The sequence below is a fragment of the Euprymna scolopes genome, chromosome 38 (assembly GCF_053919585.1).
Source record: "Euprymna scolopes isolate OS-2025 chromosome 38, ASM5391958v1, whole genome shotgun sequence".
In the NCBI taxonomy this organism is placed as follows: Eukaryota; Metazoa; Mollusca; class Cephalopoda; order Sepiida; family Sepiolidae; genus Euprymna; species Euprymna scolopes.
The window spans coordinates 986,491-1,007,799 of NC_136519.1; the positions used below are offsets into that span (position 1 = coordinate 986,491).

At 36.5% G+C, this 21,309-nt stretch overlaps 1 protein-coding gene across 1 annotated transcript in view; it reads right to left on the bottom strand.

The window, feature by feature from the left end:
* LOC145263047 (N-terminal Xaa-Pro-Lys N-methyltransferase 1-A-like) overlaps positions 1-21,056 on the bottom strand; it is a 31,775-nt gene extending 10,719 nt beyond the window's left edge. Inside the window, exon 1 of the mRNA XM_080119874.1 lies at positions 20,794-21,056. Within this exon, the coding sequence (XP_079976000.1) occupies positions 20,794-20,943 (150 nt within the window). The 5' untranslated portion in view covers positions 20,944-21,056. The remainder of the gene's footprint in view (positions 1-20,793) is intronic.
* Positions 21,057-21,309: the final 253 nt, after the last annotated feature.

The window sequence follows — 21,309 nt, forward strand, 5'->3', positions numbered from 1 at the left end:
TAATCACGTTGACACACCGGTTCCTGTTAGATTAGTGTCATAGGTCGGCATAATCACGGTTCCTGTTAGATTAGTGTCATAGGTCGGCATAATCACGGTTCCTGTTAGATTAGTGTCATAGGTCGGCATAATCACGGTTCCTGTTAGATTAGTGTCATAGGTCGGCATAATCACGGTTCCTGTTAGATTAGTGTCATAGGTCGGCATAATCACGGTTCCTGTTAGATTAGTGTCATAGGTCGGCATAATCACGGTTCCTGTTAGATTAGTGTCATAGGTCGGCATAATCACGGTTCCTGTTAGATTAGTGTCATAGGTCGGCATAATCACGGTTCCTGTTAGATTAGTGTCATAGGTCGGCATAATCACGGTTCCTGTTAGATTAGTGTCATAGGTCGGCATAATCACGGTTCCTGTTAGATTAGTGTCATAGGTCGGCATAATCACGGTTCCTGTTAGATTACCGAAGTTAAAGTTAAATACTGTTGAGCTTGGTCAGTACTAAAGTGGGAGACTATTTGGGAGTACCAAGTGCTGTATGTGTTTTCCGCGTATCTCAGCATTGTTTACAGCCATCTTGGACTTTTCCTTGCCGCTGGAATCAAGCAGTGCTGATTCAGAAGGGGGGTGATTGCACAACTCTTGCTGCACAATTTAACGCATATTATTTATCCAGGATGATCAGATGACCATCTTCATTCTGACGGACGGACACTAGATAGGTCAATATTTAATACTGATGCTAACATTACTTACAATAATAATACCCTGTAGAAATTTAATTTTTTTTTTTTTTTACACAGTGATCACCACTTATCAAGGCCCGAAAGCCACTCAGGGATAAGGGTTATTGCAAGTACATTACGTTAGTGTGGAGATTTGATGAAGTGTTTACTTAAGGGGGCGGTTCATTAGGAATTTGTTAACATTGGACTTGAACACATCCAAGTTGTAGTCTGGTGGGAAGCAGGCAGACGGAACAGAGTTCCACAGGCGTGCAGTTCTAAAAAAGAAACTTTGTTCATGGAATCCACGTTTTGATCTAGGCACAGATAAAGAGTGGGGGAAATTTTTCACAGTGGATTCGGCTAGACGGGTGTTTTTCGTGAAAGATTGGCGAGGGGGGGGACCAGAGATTGGAGTTCAGACGAGCACCTGCCATCAATCTGTATAATTTACTCTTAATATTCGCTTTGAATTATAATTATCTGTCATAGTCTATTAAGAAATAACACTTCTTTAAAAATAATTGTTATTCTCATGTAAATATTCTTTAAATTAATAAAACAAGTCTCTTTTTTTATTTAATTAAAATTGTAGCAATTCTTTTTAAAACAATGAATATTTTCTTTTTCTATAAAAACTTGTTCATTAATTCAATAAAACGAATCTCATTTTTTTTTTTAAAGTCTTTCAATTAATTGGATGACAATTTGATTTTGGAACAATTCATTTTCAAATGTGTAAAGTTAAAATGTTTTACTTTAGTGACATCAGATTAATCATCAACAACCATCTTTGTTAATTGGACGATCTCATCTAAAAAAAAATAAGCGTGAAAAGTTATAACGTGCAAACATTAAATGCCTTATTGTATTGCTGATATTGGTATTTTACCATTCATACCATACCACCAATAATTGTCAGAAAACTATGAACAGCCCCGAAAAACATGGAGAAAAGTCTATGGAAAAATAGGAATTAAGGGGAAGAGCGAAACTATACAGCAGATGATAATGAAACAGTTGAAACCTTAAGGAAAACACTTGAGTGCGGAAACATGAACTACAAATACTAATCAGCCACATGGAAACTGGAAAGTAAAACCAAAAGATGAAAGAAACACCGCATGAAACCAAAGAAACTGAAACTGTAACAAATCTCATCATAAACTGCGCTCGTTTGTCTAGTGTCACAGGTTGTTCAAATGAAGTGCCGAAATCTCATGAATAGAAAATCAGCAGGAGCCAGTTGCCATTCCTTAATTTGTTGTACATACGAGGGCCATTCTAAAAATAAAGTATTCTTTTTTGCTTTTTTAAACTCAAAAAATTGAAAAGCTAAAAAGACAGGAGTGGTACAATTAAAACAAATGACGTTTTATGTAGCAGAATTTATTTTTCTACATAGTCACAACCATTCTCACTGTACTTTTGCAAGGAATTCAATGACAAATATCCATGACAGGAGCTGCTTTTTTAAGCTTCTTACACTATCAATATCTGCAACAGAATGGTTGCAATATTCAGGTCATAAATGCATAAGTTCAGTTATCATAACAATGTAATTTGCAATCTCGTCTGATTCATTTGGACAAAATAAAAAACAGAAAGCATTACTTTTAGGACAACCTTTGTAAATAGTAAAGCTAACAATTACGCATGCATTTTTTAATAAGCCCTAATGCACCCGAGCGCTGCACACATGCATTTTTTAATAAGCCCTAATGCACCCGAGTGCTGCACACATGCATTTTTTTAAGCTCTAGTGTACCATTAACAAATATGACAGTTTTGGTTAACAAATATTCATGATATGAAGAAATTTGCTATGTGCTTTAGTTGTCATAATTAAGTTTCATATATTGCTGAAATGAAGGCAAGAGGCATCTGGGGGGAGGGGGAAGCTAGTTTCCTTATAATGATGTTTATCTCATACTAAACCAGCAGCTGGCAGCATTTCTCACCAGGATGACTCCTTGTATATGACAAAAATCACACTTAGCCATGAGAACCATTGACACAGGACTAACATGATATAAAGAAGGAGTGGGGGTGGTTCGAGCACTTGTAGATGAGGTTAAAGGGTGGAAAGGGGGGGTAGCTGATGTCATCCTGATTAATATACATGCAAACGTATGAGATCTACATCTGAAATAGATTCTATCACTAAACACGAAGATTGAATGGCCAAATATTATTTTAGATGTGCCTTGACTGGTTTGTCATGCTTAAGTATAAAATAGCTTCTTTGTTGGGCTGTCATGCTTCAGTTTGAAGTGGCATTTTTGTTGATCTTTCATCCTTTTTTTTTTTTTTTTTTTTTTACATGGGTGTCACCACTTATCAAGGCCCAGAGGCCACTCAAGGATAAGGATTAATAGGTATACATTAGTCATTGTGATTTTAGCATAGTAAACAGTGGGAATTTTGTAACTTGGATTAATTAGGGGGACGATTCAATTAGAACTTGTTCACATTGGACTTTTTCTTTTTTTTTTTTTTCATAGGTATCACCACATTATCAAGGCCAATAGGCCACTCAAGGATAAGGGTTAAAGAGTGTACAGTAGAAATTGGACAATATAATAATCATTAGTAATGAAAATTTGTTAAATTTGATAACTTATATGGAACGGCTCATCAAGAACTTATTTACGTTAGACTTGAAGACAACCATATTGTAGTCAGCCGGAAAGCAGGAAAACGGAAGACAATTCCACAGGCGTGCAGTTCTAATAAAAAAGCTTTGTTCATGGAATCTACGTTTAGGTTTAGGCACAGATAAAGAGTGGGGGGAATTATTGATAGTGTTTACAGCTAGACGAGTGTTTCTTGTGAAAGTTTGGCGAGGGGGGACCATAGATTGAAGCTCAGTCGAACACTTTCTATGAAAATAACGATACATCAGAGACAAACTCGCAACATCTCTTCTGTGAGATAGAGGTTGCAAGGAAGAGAAAAGGACATCTCCTACGAGGCTACGAAGTCTATTTTGAACTCTATCAAGGCAGGACAAGTCCTTTCTAGCAGCTCCTGCCCAGATGTGGCAACAGTATTCCATCCTTGGACGTACCTGGCTCTTATATAAATAGAGAATTGCATCAGCAGTGAGATATCTTAAGTTTAAAATAGCATTCCTGTCAGTTTGTTATGCTTAAGTTTTAAATAGCATTCTTGTTGATCTGTCATGCTTAATGCAGAAATTAAAGGAATGTTGACTGTTCAATTATATTATGTGATATATATATATATATATAGCATAATTACATTGATACACTCGTTTTCATTAGATCACAAAAGTTAAGCAACACTGAGCCTGGTCAGTACCAGAAGGGTGACTACTTTGAAATACCAGTCGCTGTATGTAGGACATAGATGCTTCTTTGCTAAAACCTAATGTCATTATCACCTCTGACTTAGATATACATGCAAATGAGGACTACTTGTGAAGATTATATTCCCTAGAAACTTCCTACTTTGGAGGAACTCAGTTTGATCTGCCTAAGGTGAGAGCTGCTCTAGTACAGATACAGTATTAAAAGCCGTTTTCTTTCTTTTCTATATTGGAGTAAAATCCATCTTTTCACCAAAAAGTTTGTTTTTTTAACATTAAAAAAAAGTCAGAACTCCTCATAAACTCTTAGCTTAAACCCAACAAGCAGCAAAATCCCACTCCTACACAGACCCCCAGATGCCAGACAGCCTTCTGCTCTAATAGTTTCTTCACTAGGACTGCTAGACTTTGGAATTTCATTCTGAGTTCCTGCTTCCATGACTGTACTAACATGCAGAAGTTCAAGCGTAATATAAATAAACATCTTGCTGCTCAACTCTGTACATAGTATCTCTGCAAATTATGCCCCAGATAGTAGACCCCTCCCCCTACATCAAAGTGGCACTGTGCCTTGTTTGGGATTATAATGCAATTAAAAAAAAAAGAAAGATTTTTTTTGATTTTTTTAATTCACAATTCAGTGTTTATGCCTTTTTCAGCTGTAAAAAACTTGACACTCTGCCCTCTCCAATTAGTCCTTCTTATAGTCGCTATTCCCCTCAAATTCTTATTTTCTTCTTTTTTATTCCCTGATCCCATTACCTGACAGGCTAAACACAAGTGCTGTCGCTTGTGTGAGTAGTATCTTCTATTATAGCATGTCACCATGAGAATTGTTTATAGCAAAACAAAATTGGTATTGTTCAATTTTCAGTCGATATACTGGATCCCAATTTTGAGAGCATTTAATGATTTTCTTCAAAATTAATTTTTCTTAAATTGTGGTATTATCGACGTTAAGTAAGAAAAAGAAAAGAGGAAAACAATATAAAAAAAAAATAAGAGGAAATATGTTTATCAACAGAACAAAGGTATAGGAAGTTGTTAATCAAGGTGTGACAGTGATTGGAACATAAGAGGTTAGTATGCTTAGTTTACGGCCAGTTTTAGGGGTGACAGCGAGTTTTACGACAGTTTACAACATCGACAGTTTATGGACAGTTAACAGTTTATGAGTGGAGGACAATTTCAAATTTGATACAGTTGAATGCAGGTCATGGTTTAGGGCTGATCTAGATGAGCTGACAGCAACCGATAAATATAAACTCAGCAGAAGACATAGATGACCCTAGCGTTTACAGAGTTGTGTCCCACGATGGTATCATACACACAGCCAGAGACCAACTAACATTCATAAAATGTGTTTTCTATGTTTCGAGTTGTTTTATTTTTTAATACTTGTGAATCCCTGTGCATTATTATGAACTATTAATATTATTTCGATTCTTAAGATTACTGTTCTCATCTTGACCATTATGGTTACATTTCAGTCGATGTAATCTCTGCCCTTCTTTAGTTGTATCTTGTCGAACTTGAGAATCTGCAAAATTTTTAATGCAATCCTTTATATTTAATCCATGAGGGTAGCACTTAAAAAAAATTTTTTTTATACGGTGGTCACCACTTATCAAGGCCCGGAAGCCACTCAGGGATAAGGGTTATTGCAAGTACAGTATGTTAGTGTGGAGATTTAATGACGTGTTTACTTAAGGGGGGGGCGGTTCATTAGGAATTTGTTTACGTTGGACTTGAAGACATCCAGGTTGTAGTCAGGTGGGAAGCAGGCAGATGGAACAGAGTTCCACAAGTGTGCATTCGTTCCATCAATCATAACTGAGTAATTCGCAATTGTATTTTGAGCATCATTGATAATGAGAGTTAAAACTTCAACCTCCAGAAGAGTGTCACTTAAAACTGTAGTACATCCTCCCAGGTTAGCAAAATTATACCACCATAAGCAATTGCAACACAGAGCTGACTTCAGCATAGACATCACAATAGCAGGGAGTTAGAACTGTCATTAAAACATACTACAAATCCACTGAACATTTTTCTGTATCCTTGGTAAAAAGACAAAGTTGGTAAGAACCTAGTATTCATCTGTTGCATGGAACATAGCACTACGGACACACCTGCTCTTGTAAACTTGTCTAATGCTGTCCGTACATGCAAGATCAAACTTAATTCACAAGCACAGATTATATTGCCAAAATAACAAAATGAATATTATTTGGATTATTTGAACTACTGTTCTTGTATTGAGGGTTATTCTCACAATGTTTCGGCCAATGTAACCCCCAACCTTCTTCAACATACAAGAGTTTATCTTGTTGAACTCTGGAATCTGCATAGAATTTCAAAAAAGGGTGGAGGTTACATTGTTTGAAACATTGTGTAAATAACACTCAAGATGAGAACATTACTTTGAATAATCCAAATAATACAAGGATTTTCTATTTTCAAAAATGAGTTCACAACTTTCATCTTCTGTAGACCATCCAGAGAACTCAATACAGGACCAGCCGTTAAATGGTTAAGCAGTGCTATCACATGTTCCACAGAGATAGTACACAATTCTAAAGTGCTCCAGTCTTTGATGAGGAGTACATATGGTCTTAATTCGCTTACACTTACTTCATATATAAAGCATTATCCATGGATGGGTTAGTTTAATATTGTTGAGACAAGATGCTGTATTATCAATGAACATATCTCCATACATGTCAGACCAACTACTCTACATGTACCCGCCATGGAACTGGTTATTAATCGGGGTGTCAGTATATCATAGTTATGCCTTGCAGAATATTTTGTCTGAAGATAAATATGTGTGCGTATGTGTGTAGCAGGTGAATGACAGAAAGTAATGGAAGAAAAGCGAATACTCACAGTTGACTTGATGTAGACATTTTATTTACAAGGAAGCAACAAATAGAATGAGACAAATTACGTCAGCTTTAGTCTGATATTACTTGAGTTTGAGTGTCACAACTATCATAGACAGAAATAGTGTACGTCTTCATTTATCTGAGTTCAAAGCCATTCTGTTGTTGATGCCTGCCAGTATCTGTCTCACCCGATTCTCAGGTCTTTATGCAAGAACTCACATAACAGAGGTAAAAGGGAGGAACAACTGTCTAAAACAGGAAAGAAGTTAGCTCTCCGTGATCATAGTTCGATTGCCCTAAAAGGGCCACAAAACATTTGGATTGTGATTATTTTGCCAGAATGTTCATGATGTACCCATGTAACATCGCAGGGAAAAATAAACAAAAATAAATTCAAATAAAAATCCAGGTTGGCTTTTATTACCATTACTCTTGCATTTCGACAGCACTTAAGTTTCTCACTGCCACATGTCCATTTAACCTGGCAGGTGCTTCTCTTTCTTCTGACTGCATGCTGACCACAGCCGGCCCATTCTTGCCGTCCGTTTACACGTCCATTTCCTTTGGCATCGACTTTGTTTCTTCCTCGAACACGTGGGACTTTTTTTCTTTTTCTTCAGATGCCAGCTTGTGCACACTTTCTAATTTGCATACGCGTTCAAGCGCTGCATCTGCTACCAATACAATCACTTCCCATCCATCCTTTGGCTGCTGCTGCTATTTTCATATGCGTTCATATGCACTCTGTTACACCCTACCTCTGTACAGATAGATTTCCGATTGAGTGTATATTTTACAATGTGGGCCCTGGTTTGATAGTGCTCAATTTCTTTGATAATAACCTTTAGCTTTCATTGCTGTGATGACGTTCATTCTATCCCATCCTCAAGTCACCTGCATCTTCCGCTTCCATTCTCTCTGGTGTGGTAACAGAGTTTGGTCTGGTAGCATGTCGGTTGGGATTCTGCATATCAATTTGAACTAAAAAGTTTGGAGTGACAAGTCGTGTCCACCATTAGGCAATCTCTTGAAGATGACAATTGCGTTACAATCACACACACATGTTCCCCCCCCCCCGTTAATGCATATGTGGTGATGCCTACTGCCTTTACCTTTCTTTTAGTTTCTTCCCATTGACATAAATTCTCTCCCTAAATCTTATAAAATCAATATATATAGAAAAGTAAACTCGATTTTTCCCTTCTTAAAAGAGTTTCAATAGGAACTTAGCAAAGACACTGCAAACTTCTAAAAGTATGCATACAATTAATCAGTTTCGTAATTATTATTTTGCCACCAAGAAGAACAAGTACATATATATAACTTTCCACACACGACCACGTGGATCTCCCAACCTGGACATTTAAAAATTGTGTTTCTTAGTGGCATCGTGCCACAAGGGATAAAAAATGAAAAAAATAAAAAAGTGTGCCCTGACGAAGATGTGATTACGCTGAAAAGTTTGATTTATAAATAAATGTTCCTTTATTTTTAAAAAATCTGCATTGAATTGGCTTACTAAACTTACATTTTAATAAAAATATATTGAATTTTACTTTTTATATTTTCTTTTATCACTCCAATCAAAGAGGAAACGTTGCTTAAACATTTTTTTTATTTTAAAGTTAATGAAACATTATATCCCCAATATTTGTTTACTTTCATTAAAATTATTTAGATTTGTCTGACAACCAATCTTGTGATAATATTCACACATAAGAGAACAATTATTTAATTCACACAAACCATTATTGTCTAAAATCAACTAGTTTTTTTTTTCTTTTTCCTCCTCTTAGATTTATTGAGATTGTCGGACTGACTTCCTCATCTTGGTTGTTATAGTCACAACGTTTTGCCCGTTTTGCCCTTCGGCTTTCGTCAGGTGTTTTGTATCAAACTGGGGAACCGTTTGTTAGAAGTGTCGAACCCAACCCTTTATTATTATTATGTTCGGACTCCAGCTAGGCTCTGGGACATAGTTGCTGATTCTCTGTTTTGAATTTTACTTTTCACTGCCTTCGTTCAGGATTGAACTCAGCACCTTTGGGTAACTGTAAACTTTGATACAACGTCTAAGACCACTCGTCACTAGGACAATTCTTAGTTGGTTTTTGTTAATGTTAAACCTATGTTGTTATTCAAGATTTTCTCTCTTTATTAGAGGTGTCCAAATTGCATTCAGCTCTATGCTTGGTTTGCTCAGTAGGTTGTTATGTCCGAGCATGTGAGCTGTTTCTTTAAGTTTTCTCACTTTCCGGTGGGTCTCTCTGTTTATTATTTTTACTTCATCCCATAGGGGGCGATGGTCCCCTCTCTCCATCCAGACATGGTTGGCTATACCCGATTTTTCCATCTCCCCTATAGTTACCGCTTTTCGGTGTTCTTCCACCCTTACTTTGAGGGGGCGGCATGTTTCACCCTTGTAAACCTTTCTGCAACTGCATGGGATGGAGTATATGGAGTTCTTGGTCATGTTATCCTCCATGCAGGGCTTCACTCGTACCAGGTGTCGTCTGAGTGTTGACTCGCTCTTGAATACCGTCCTGATGTTGTAGGGGGCACATATTCTCTGAATCTTTTCGGAGATGCCTCGTATGTATGATAGGCAGACCGTTGGTGTTTTTTTGGGGTTTCATTCTCCTCTCTTATACTATTAACACGTCTGGTGGATAGTATGCTATCGGGGTAGTTGTTATGACGGAGGGTATTTCTTCAACCTGACCATTTCTTGGTGGTATGTAATGGTGTCACTACTTATTGTATCTGCTCGATGTTGTAGGCAGCGTGTGATTCCATGTTTGATACTGTATAGGTGATGGGAGTTGAAGTTAAGGTATTGTCAGGTGAAGGTAGGCTTGCGATATACTGATGTCTTAAACCCATGCTCTGTGCGTGATATGAGTATATCAAGGAAGGTCAGTTGGTTATCTTTTTCTTTCTCCATTGTGAACTGTATCGATGGTCTTATTGAGTTCACATGGTCTAGGAGAGCCTGGATGTCTTCCTGATGGGGCCAGAGTATGAAGTATTCCATGTATATGTTCGCCATCACTGGTGATAATGACGAGCCCATAGCTAGCCCCTCCTCTTGTCGATATAGGCCAGTACCCATTCTGAAGTAGGTTGTTTCTATGTAGAATGTCAGCATTTCCATTAAGTTTGGCAATGGTATACATGTGCACTCTTCTATGGAGAAGTCCGCAGCTAGTTTGTCTTGAATTACTGCTAGTGCCTCACTAGTTGGGACTTTAGTGAACAGGCTAACCACATCTAGGCTTACCATTTGGTTTGTACTGATGGGTGCTCCCTTGATCAGTTCCATGAAGTGGGCAGAATTCTTTACATGTGTTGCTGACTTGCCTGCTAATGGGTTCATTATATCCACAAGGTACCTGCTCAGTGGGTGGCATGCTGAGCCTCGGCAGCTCACTATGGGTCTGAGTGGAATACCATCTTTGTGTATCTTGGGGAGACCGTACATATGTGGTAGCTTACTGTAATGCTGGACCAGCTGTCTATATCTCAGAGCTATATATCGGAGCGATGTGTTCATTGTTTTTGGTAAGGATTTGTAACAGCTTTCTTTTGGTTATTTTACCGTAGCTACCATCTGCGATTAGGCCTGCCATTTTTTCAGAGTACTCCGACATGTCCATCACCACAGTAGCATTGCCTTTGTCTGCTGGCAGAATTATTATACTGCTGTCACTTTGTAGGGTTCTTATAGTCAGCCTATCTTCCCGAGAGATGTTTGATTTAGGAGGCTTGGCTTTCTCAAGTACTTGTCTCACTTTCCATCTTATTTCATCACCTTGGGTTGATGGGATTCTCAAGGCTATATCTTCCATGTGTGTTATAATATCTAAGAATGGAACGCGTTTCGTTGTTGTTGCGAAGTTGAGACCTTTATTTAGTACTGCTTCCTCTAAGTGACTCAGTTGGTGGCTGCTGAGGTTGATGACCGCTTTCACAGGTGAGCGGTGTTTTGATGTTACATTCCTCTGGTCTTTGAGCTTTGTGAGCTTCTTGATTTGGCGTTCTTTGACCTTCTCATATTCTTGTACGTACGATTTATCCAGATCTGATTGGATTCTCACCCTGTCTTCCTCTTGAGTCACTTTGACAAGGAACGATGTTAAGGTGTCGGAGATTTCGTTCCTTAGTTTTTGCTTATTCCAGCGGGTGTGTTGGATCCTTTCTCGAATGAGGGCATGCCCTGCCCTTTCCGCGACTCTACGTGCCTTCCTGGAATCCACTGTTGTTTGTAATGTCAACTCTGCTGGTATGAGTTTTAAGTCTCTACATCTGTACAGGAAGGTTAGATGGTTAGAGTCTTGCTAGTTTCACATGAGGCTTTTCCAGGCGTCGCCATTCAATCCTAATGTCGGTTCTGTACCGATTGGATAGTAATTGTCTGTATTTTTGAGATGAGGTGTTTTGATTTATTGAGATTGTCGGACTGACTTCCTCATCTTGGTTGTTATTGTCACAACGTTTCGCCTGTTTTGCCCTCCGCAAACTATGTCTCAGAGCCTAGCTGAAGTCCAAACACAGTACCCCCATAATGATAATAAAGGGTTGGGCTCCAGACTCCTAACAAACGGTTCCTCAGTTCGATATAAAACACCTGATGAAGGCTGGAGGGCAAAACGGCCGAAACTTTGTGACTATAACAACCAAGATGAGGAAGTCAGTCCGACAATCTCAATAAATCAAAACACCTCATCTCAAAAATACAGACAATTACTCCTCTTAGATGTTTAAAAGTATTAACAAATTTCCTATTTTTAAAGTTTAAATTTTCTCCAGACATCCATCCCATTTTTGTTTTTGGAGAGGGGGGGGGGTTTCTAATTACTATTTCAACTTCTTATGCTGACCTTTTTTCTCTGACCTTCCTTATAGCTGTTGACCTTTAACCCTTATTGTTAACCTCTTAAGAGAAAGAGACAAGGCCATTGTCCAAAGTGGAATTATGAACAACTGTTGAGTACATACAAATCTAATATATAAAGTGAAACCAGCTTAATTCTCTGACTTTGTCATATATATCGTATTAAAAAAAAGAAAAAAAAGCTGAGCATGCAGGGATCCTCCTGCATGAGTGAAAAATTTATTTTCACCATGACTAATGTTTATGCAAAATTTTTTTAAAATCCAAGGTGTGGTTATTGAGAAAAGTTCGAACGGACGAACAGAAGTGAATCACTAGGTTCAATCCTTCCTCTGTCAGGAGACCAAAAAAACAGGATCAATTGTACTTGAGGTACCCCAAATGAACAATGACCAACATGACACATTTTGCCTTGACACCAATTTTTTAAACTTACTTCTGATTTAATTATAAACAAAGTAATACCCACATTTATAATTTTGTCTTCACAATAATTTAAAAAGTACCTAGTTTTATTAATACACACATCTATATATATAAAGGGAAAAATGTATGTGCGTGTGTGTGTGTCTTGCAAAAACTTTTGACAGAGCCAACAGATCCTCACGAGATCGGTATCGTTTTAAAGCTCAACCCTTCAAACCACAAATATCGAAAAATTGGCTAAAAACATTAATTCCTTCACCCTCAATGGGCCAGTTTTCTACAAGAAGGGGTCGTTTTTTTGTGTCGTTATTTTTGCAAGTCATCGTATTGGTTGGATTGACACCACTTAATTTCAACGTTCCGAACTTTGGGTCAGACGATGAGGACATCGGCAAACACATCACTTTTTTTTTTTTTTTTAATTCTCTCTCCACCCAAACTGCCTACTGTTGTTTCGCCCCACCCACCCCGCTACTACCAATTTTTTTAAAAATCCCTCCCACCACCACCCCTGGGGTTCCTTACTTGACCTAGGCAACACCAGCTACTCCTGCTAGTTTTTAATAAAATAAAGTTATAGACATTATTATTTGGATTCACAAATTAAGGTTTTGTATATTATTTTGCGAATCCAAAACAATACTATCCATACACCAACAATAAAAGTCTATTGAAATCATCGTAAACAGTTTATTAAATTGATGTTCCTTTGTAAGAGATATCAATGTTTGTTTATTTTGCATTTTTTTAATATTAAAATGTGTGTATAACAAAACTAGCTTGTAAACAAAACTGTACTTTTAAGGTTATTATAACTTTTATCCTTTTGGTTGCTGCTCATTAGGTGCCTCCTGCCACGACCTTCGTAAAGTAGGCCTGTCCAAAAAGTTTAGTCTATCTGCTGACGTCAGAGCTGTTGGTAAGAAGTCATGCCTAAACATATAAACAAGACGCTTTGAAAAGAATGGCTACACACTACATGTAGACATACCAGAGTGGTAATTTCTTAATCTAGTAATAGTTTGGTATTTAAAAAAGGATACTGCTGGCATTGTTTGACTTTGTAAATATGTAAAGAAAAAATTATTTTCACAAAACAAGTCTTTAAAATTCATGAGACAATGCAACGTTTACTTTTAACGCAGAAACAACTTTCTTTTTAAATTAATTCGTTTTTCTTTTTTTAATATAGAATAAACTTTAGTTTCAGTACAAATTGTGTTCCCTATTTTTCTCTTTTTAAATGCATTTTAAAAAGTTTTCTAACGCTTTTTTACAAAAAGCTTTCATTACCAACAATCTGCTTATCATGTGCATAATTGTAATATAGTGCATACGAGAAGGCGGGGAAAATAGCAGCAGCAGCGAAGGATGGCTGGTTTGCAAAAAGATTAAAAGCAACAGGAGCCAAAAAACATCATATGCAAATTAGGAGGTGTGCACAAGAAGAAACAGGAAAATAAGGAGAAAAATGCACCACATGTTGAAGAAAATAGATGTGTAAAGTCAAAAAGAGGAATGGCTGTCTACAAAGAAAAAAAATGGTCATGACTCTCCAAGAAATTGATTGTAGAGAAATTGAGGAACCAAAATGAAAAAGACAGGCTTATAACTGTGTTCAATGAAAATCTAATGCTATTAACTGGTATTAATGAAGAACAGTGAGAAACCTAAAAAAATGCAGCCTATAGTACTGAATTAGATTGCTCAGCAAACCTACTAGGAAGCGCACAAATTGGTTGATGAATCTTGTAAAGAAATTATGGACACATAAGGTACATTTGTGTGAAATTAAATAAAAAAAAAAAAAAAAAAAATTGGCCCCCATCGTTTTGGAGTCCATAGGGAATAGACACACAAACAAAATTCCTTTTATATAACAGTAGAGATAGAGATTTTCACCTCACCAATGTGTGTGGGGGAGAGGAGGAGGAGGAGGGTAATTTTTTTGTTCTTTACTTTTATCACATGAAAATAACACTCAGAAACAATACTTAATGTTGGTACAAATTTTGAATAGTCATCCGTAGATTGACAGTCGTGACATAACCAGTTGCAATTTCTGCAGAGTCTGAATGAAGATAACCAATACAAATATTTTGACAGACAACAATTTTTCATTACTAGTTAAAAGATGAACCTTGCGTTTTTAAATGCAACTCTTTCACCTTTCAGAGAAAGTTGCATAAGTTTCTGCGTGCTTATTTACATTGGAAAATTTTTAAACCAATGCATTTCAGGTGAAAACATTACGCACTTATGTGTCATGTCAAAATTAGTATAAATTTAAAAAATTATATAAAAAAAAATGATTAAGTAGAAAAATAATTACAACTAAAAATAAAATTTATTGAATCAAAGTTTTATCCTATGTTTTGAGAATGGAAGAGTTGTGAAGTCAATTCAGAAAGACAAACAAAAGAGATAACACTTGACTTACATTGACAAATATAGGGTTCACCATTTTTAGGCAAACACATTTCTGAAAGTAATTGACCTTTACTCCTGATCTTAAATGGAATACGTACATCAAATCTGTTGCCAAAGCCGCTGGAAAAATGGTCGGATCCTTCTATCGATCCAGTAGATATCTCACTGCTGATGCAATTCTCTATCTATATAAGAGCCAGATACGTCCAAGGATGGAATACTGTTGCCACATATGGGCAGGAGCTGTTAGAAAAGACTTGTCCTGCCTTGATAGGGTTCAAAATAGACTTCGTGGCCTGGTGGGAGATGTCCTTTTCTCTTTGCTGCAACCTCTATCTCACAGAAGAGATGTTGCGAGTTTGTCTCTGCTTTATTGTTATTTTCATGGGAAGTGTTCGACTGAGCTTCAATCTATGGTCCCCCCTCGCCAAACTTTCACAAGAAACACTCGACTAACTGTAAACACTATCAATAATTCCCCCCACTCTTTATCTGTGCCTAAACCTAAACATAGATTCCATGATCAAAGCTTCTTTCTTAGAACTGCACGCCTGTGGAATTGTCTTCAGTTTTCCTGCTTTCCAGCTGTCTATAATATGGTTATCTTCAAGTCCAACGTGAACAAGTTTCTGATGAGCCGTTCCACTTAAGTTAACAAATTTACCGAACTTCCATTACTATCGATTACTATATTGTCCTTTTGACTACTCTACACTCTTTAACCCTTATCCTTGAGTGGCCTATCGGCCTTGATGTAAAAAAAAAAAAAAAAAAAAAAAAAAAATTGTGGCTAATTTGTTTTGTTAAAAATACAACTAGCACATCTACTGGATTATTTTTCGTAATTGTTGGGACTTTATACTAATTTCACCATGACACGTAAGTATGTAATAATGTTTTCACCTGAAATGCATTCATTTACAAGATCACTAGTTTAAACAAGTACCAGTTTTAACAAAGTTTTTCTCCAGAAAAATACACCCCCCCACCAAAAGAAATTCCCCAAAACTCTCGCTTTCTGAAGGCTTTCGCTCATGAGTACTGCCAGAAGAGATTCCTAAATAAACACAGAGCGCATTTGTTTGCCCATGAAACTGATGAATAAGCAAAGCTTGTTAATGCACCTATCTAATCACCTTTATTGCATTAACCTTTATGAACTATGACTCCTCCCAATTGCTTTCATTAACCAAAATAAAATAAAAATAAAAAAGCTTCCATTTATATCCAAATAATCAAAATTGAAATAAAATTAAACAACACACTATATCACAATTAGAAATCAACACATTTTCCCCATTAAACAACAAATAAGTGTTTTATGCCCCCCCTCCCTCACCTGGTCAAATATAAGCTTAGTTAACCCCCCTCGCACATGTCTCCCAACCTAAAATAGTTTCTAACCTATTTGTTTATTATACGCTAAAACATTGTGGTTTCAAAATATAATTTGCATATGAGATGAGTGGCTGCAATAAGAAAGATAATTTTTTTTGTTTTTTTACTCACATCCACCTCAAACAAAGCATATCGCCACTTGAACATAAGGGGCTACTATTTAAGACCATGCCTAGGAAAGATTAACAAGATGTTGGTTTACATTACATTTAAACTTCTGCATATCAGTAGTCAGGGAAGCAGGTAGCAGGAAGGGAATTCCAAAGTCTAGCTGTTTGAGGGAAGAAACTATTAGAGTAGAAAGCTTTCTGGCATTTAGAGACCTCAACAGTGAAGGGGTGAGATTTTGTTGCTAAGTGGGTTTGTCGGGGTGTGTACATCAAGGGGGCACAAGTGCAAGGAGTTCATCAGAGCACATTCCATTAAAATACCTATAAAACAGGCACAGGGATGCAATATTGTGGCGATGGGATAGGGGTTGAAGTTTAGTTGACAAAGTAGAACCTTGAAAACTTTTTTGGACCCTATCCAAGAGGGTTGGTTGGTTGGTTGGTTGTTTTTGTTTTACGGCATATCAACCCTTTTCGGGTTATTTAATGCTGAATCCAAAGATTTTGAAGAAAAATTTTTTAATAGAATATGTTTGTTGTTTTCAAGTCGGTTTCTATTTAACCCATAGTTGGAACCCTAACAGGTACTACCACTCCGGGTCAGAGTGAACCTGGGAGCAATGGTAATTAAAGGGTGGCTCCACATTCCCCAAAGCCCACAAGCTGGGGCTTCACCACTGGATATAGTTTAAGGTCATATCCAGGACAACTATCCAAGAGGGAGAAACTAATGGTAGATGCACCAGTCCAGACGTGACAACAATACTCCATGCATGGGCGAATTTCGGCTTTATAGAGGTACATGATACTCTCAGATGTGGGTAGTTTTCTAGCATGATAGAGGAAACTCCCCTTCTTTGCAACAGCCTTCCCAATGTCCTCAATGTATTTGTTCCAGTTTATGTTAAGCTAAGGAATTTGAAAGAAGAATTCTCAGGTCGGGTGTCATTTGTTATGGATATCGGTGGTTGGAGAGGCTTCTTGCAATTATTAAAGGAGCAGCTTAGTTTTACTAGCATTCAGTGTTACCATTTATGGCCCCATTCAACTATAGTCTGGAGGTCATTTTCTAAGGACTTTGCCATTGTCTTAGATTTGTGTACATGCATTCTTCCCTTGTGTATATTATAGAGTGTAGTATCATCAGCAAATATACCCATCTTGGACACAACATTATCAAGGAGGTTATTAATGATCAGGAATAATACTGGTCCAAGGATTGACCCCGGAGGTTTTCCCACATTAATGTTATGCTGTTTCAATGATAACGAGGATGGTCCTATTGTCTAAAAACGATCTAATTATATTTAGTATTTGTCCACTTATACTGAACAATTTTCATTAGCAGCTTTCGTGCTAGACTTTGTCAAAGGCCTTGGATATATCAAGGGCTACAACCTTGGCTTTGCCCACCTTATCCAGTGCATGGTATATGCATTCAGAGATGACTGTTAAAATATTTACAGTAGAATGGCATTGCCTAAATCCATACTGCTTGTCAGAGAGAAGATTAGCTTTTCCAAGTTGGTGGATTGATTCCTTAAGGTCACCAAGATTTTAGCGATGATGGGGAGGAGACTGATAAGGTGATAGTTGAGGTCAGTCCTTTCACCAGAATTGTACACAAGTACCACAGAGGCCATCTTCAAGCTATTTAGGGAAGCAAACTTCAGCAAACGATTTATTGTAAAGTTTGGGAAGTATGGGGTCTAACTCAGCCGAGCATTTCTTAATTAGTATCCCTGGAACAAGATCAGGCCAACATGCCTTGGAGGTGTCGAAGTTTTTTATGATATTGCAGACATGAGGAGTGATTTTCAGATCATCAAGAGTGGTTTCAGTCCACATAGAGAAATTTGGGAGGAAGTTGTTTGTTGGTTCTAAGATGGAGTTTTGGAGGAAAATGAGTAGAGTGTTTGGCAGCAAAGAAACCATTAAATTCATGAAGGAAACTGATAACCTGCTTTAAATTCTAAAATATTAGAAAATTAAAGTGGGACTTATGCAGTTTATGGACTGTGCTATTTTTTTTAGATAGCATTTTCAAATTAAATGTAGTTTTTACCATATTTTGTATTAAATTGTAAGGCGAAAGTACAGATTAGTTAATTAAGTCCCTCTCTGTTAAGAATGGCTGGTGGAAGTTCACTGGGGAACCACCTAAAGATTTACCTTTAAGAAGTTGATTATGAGGAGGTTGAAAATAAGAAAATGCCTTTTGGAATAAATACCCCCAAACACCCGTGTTAAGAATGGCTTTCAGAATAAACACCCCCTAACCTCCCCAAGCACTGGATAAGGCAGGGGAGGGCAGTAGCCCTAGATATATCTAAGGCTTTTGACAGAGTATGGCACCATGGTCTTCCCATGAAAATAAAATCCTATGGTATTACTGGACGAATGCTTAGCATAATTAAATCCTTCATAAATGAGAGAAGAATCCAGATTGTCCTCGATGGGCGTACGTCCAAAAAATTTAATATAAATGCAGGTGTACCTAAGGGATCAATCCTTGCACCTTCGTTGTTTCTGATATTCATAAATGACTTACCTGATAAAATTGCCAACAACACCATGCTCTAGGTAAAACTAATGAGCACATATCTAAGGTAATGGCAGAAGACCTTCAGTCTGTAGTGGAATAGGTTCAAAAATGGATGGTAACGTTCAATGCTGACAAGACTAGGCTTGTTTCTTTTAATAATTACATGAAACCTTATAAACTACCAATAGCATTGTCTAAAGATACATTACGGGCCGGTTAAAACTAAGATGGGTAAAAATTTACCAAAAATCAAAATGTAGATTCCATGAACAAAGCTTCTTTCTTAGAAGTGCACGTCAGTGGAACTCTCTTCCGTCTGCCTATTTCGCACCTGACTACAACAACTTGGATGTCTTCAAGTTCAACATAAACAAATTCCTGATGAACCGCCCCCTTAAGACACTTTATCAAATCTCCAATACTAACGATTACTACGATACCATCCCATTGATTACTGTACACACAATAACCCTTGTCCCCGAGTGGCTTCCGGACCTTGATAAATGGTGACTTCCATGTAACAAAAAAAAAAAAAAAAAAAAAATGATAAAAACGAATCTATTTTTTTAGTACTTCAAAGCGAACTTTTTTGTTTAATCCTAAGTTTTAGGTTTTGTTCGCAAAAAGTCGGTTTTGTTCAAATTCTGTAGAAGCACCACTTTTTAATTCAAAATATATTATGTAGTTTAAAATGGAAAGTTAAGACAAAAACAGAACACGAATATCAAAGAAATAATGATAAAATAAGCGCTTCGCTTCAGCTGCTTGTTAAAACAGAATCGACAGATTGATATTTTAAATATGTTGTTTTAAGCCAAAACTATAATACTTAATTGTCATGTCGAAAATAATAATATATCCAAAAATTCCGGAAATTCATGCAGTTCATGCTATTATGTTTTCAGTAAAAAATGTTTATCGTTATCGGCTAAAACAAAACGTCGGCCATTAAAGTGACAGAAAAAGGAGAGAAGTATGTTCCCTGTATTTGCAATCTTCAAGGTGTTCACATCTGGGGAAAATACCATTTCCCCCCAATTTTCCGTAAAAACATTACTTAATTTTATACTCGATGAATTTTCGTAATTTTTTAATATATTGCTATTTTCGACATGACAATGAAGTAAGTACTTAAGTAGTTGCTTAAACAAACATACTTTTAAAAATCGATATGTCGACTCTATCTTAACAAGCACCTGGTTTAATATATAAGTGATTATTGATTGCTTTTTGTGTTTTCGGCCTCTACGTGACTTACATTATTATTTTTCTTTAATTATTCTTGATTGGATTTTTTTTATATAAATGCAATAACGCAAAATATTTTAAAGCAAACTTTTACAGAATTCTAATAAAAAAAATTACGAAACTAAATCCACCGGAATGCATTTTGTTTATCCGGAAACAAATCAATCTTTATAATTTTTCTTAATAGTTAAAATAAATAATTACTTTGTCTTTTCAAATTTTAAAACATTTAAACTGTCGAATAACTGGATTGATTTAAAATGCTTCGCAAATAAAAAAATTGTTAAAAGATTGAAAGTTTTTGTCGCTGTTTTTACATGCGATGATTTCATTGAACACTAGGGGAAGTTTTTTAAAAATTTAAAACAACTTAAGTTTTAGAACAAAACTTTATAATAAAATCATTTGTTGTATTTATTTTTCGCTTTTTTTGCTGTTAACTATACTGCAAAATTACCGATTAATAATAATAAACATTTATTTCACCACAATCAAGAAACAAATATAACCAAATGTTCCCAAAAGCAAGATAAGTTACTCTTTTACCAACCTTGATAAGTTTTTGGTGTTTCAGCTTGTTTTTAACTTATTTTCAAGCGTTTATTTAATTCGAAACAATGATTAAATTTAATTTGTGAAAATCCCATTTAAAAAAAAAAAAATTGCCCCCCCCCCTACAAAAATGAAAATAAAAATACTCACGAGTAACGCTATATATATATATATATATATATATATATATATATATATTACTAAAGAGAAAAAAAAAAGCAATAAAGTAACCAAACTTTGACTAACCGTTAAGAAAGGCCGAAGAAAAGCCAATGAAGTCTTTACATCGACAGTGGAAACCTCCGGAAATCCACCGAGCATTCCGTCGATCGTGGGTGGAATGGTTTCCCAGTAATTCTTGGCGTTGCCGTAGAATTCAACTTCTTTCTCAGCCATTGTTTTCTTTTTTTACAAATTATATCTTAATAATAAAATTATAAGAAAAAAAACACAGAAATCGATGAAAACTAGAAAAATAAGCATGTGCGGTGTAAAAGTCGAACAGACTTCTGGAGATTTATCTCCCTTTGGTTGTTAAAAGTTACCCCCCTTTGCCGGCTTTGTTGAAGACGCGCGGCGCGGCCCAGTGGTAACAGTCGCGAATCAAGTCGCAGATATCACACCATTTTCACCAATACTCTTGAGAAAGGTAAGAATGAATATATCTATAGGAGAAAAACTTCACGTAAATTATAAGATTTGTAGAAATAGATCATTTTTTGTTACTTTCGTTCAACCCAATCAAAGCATATTGTCACCAAA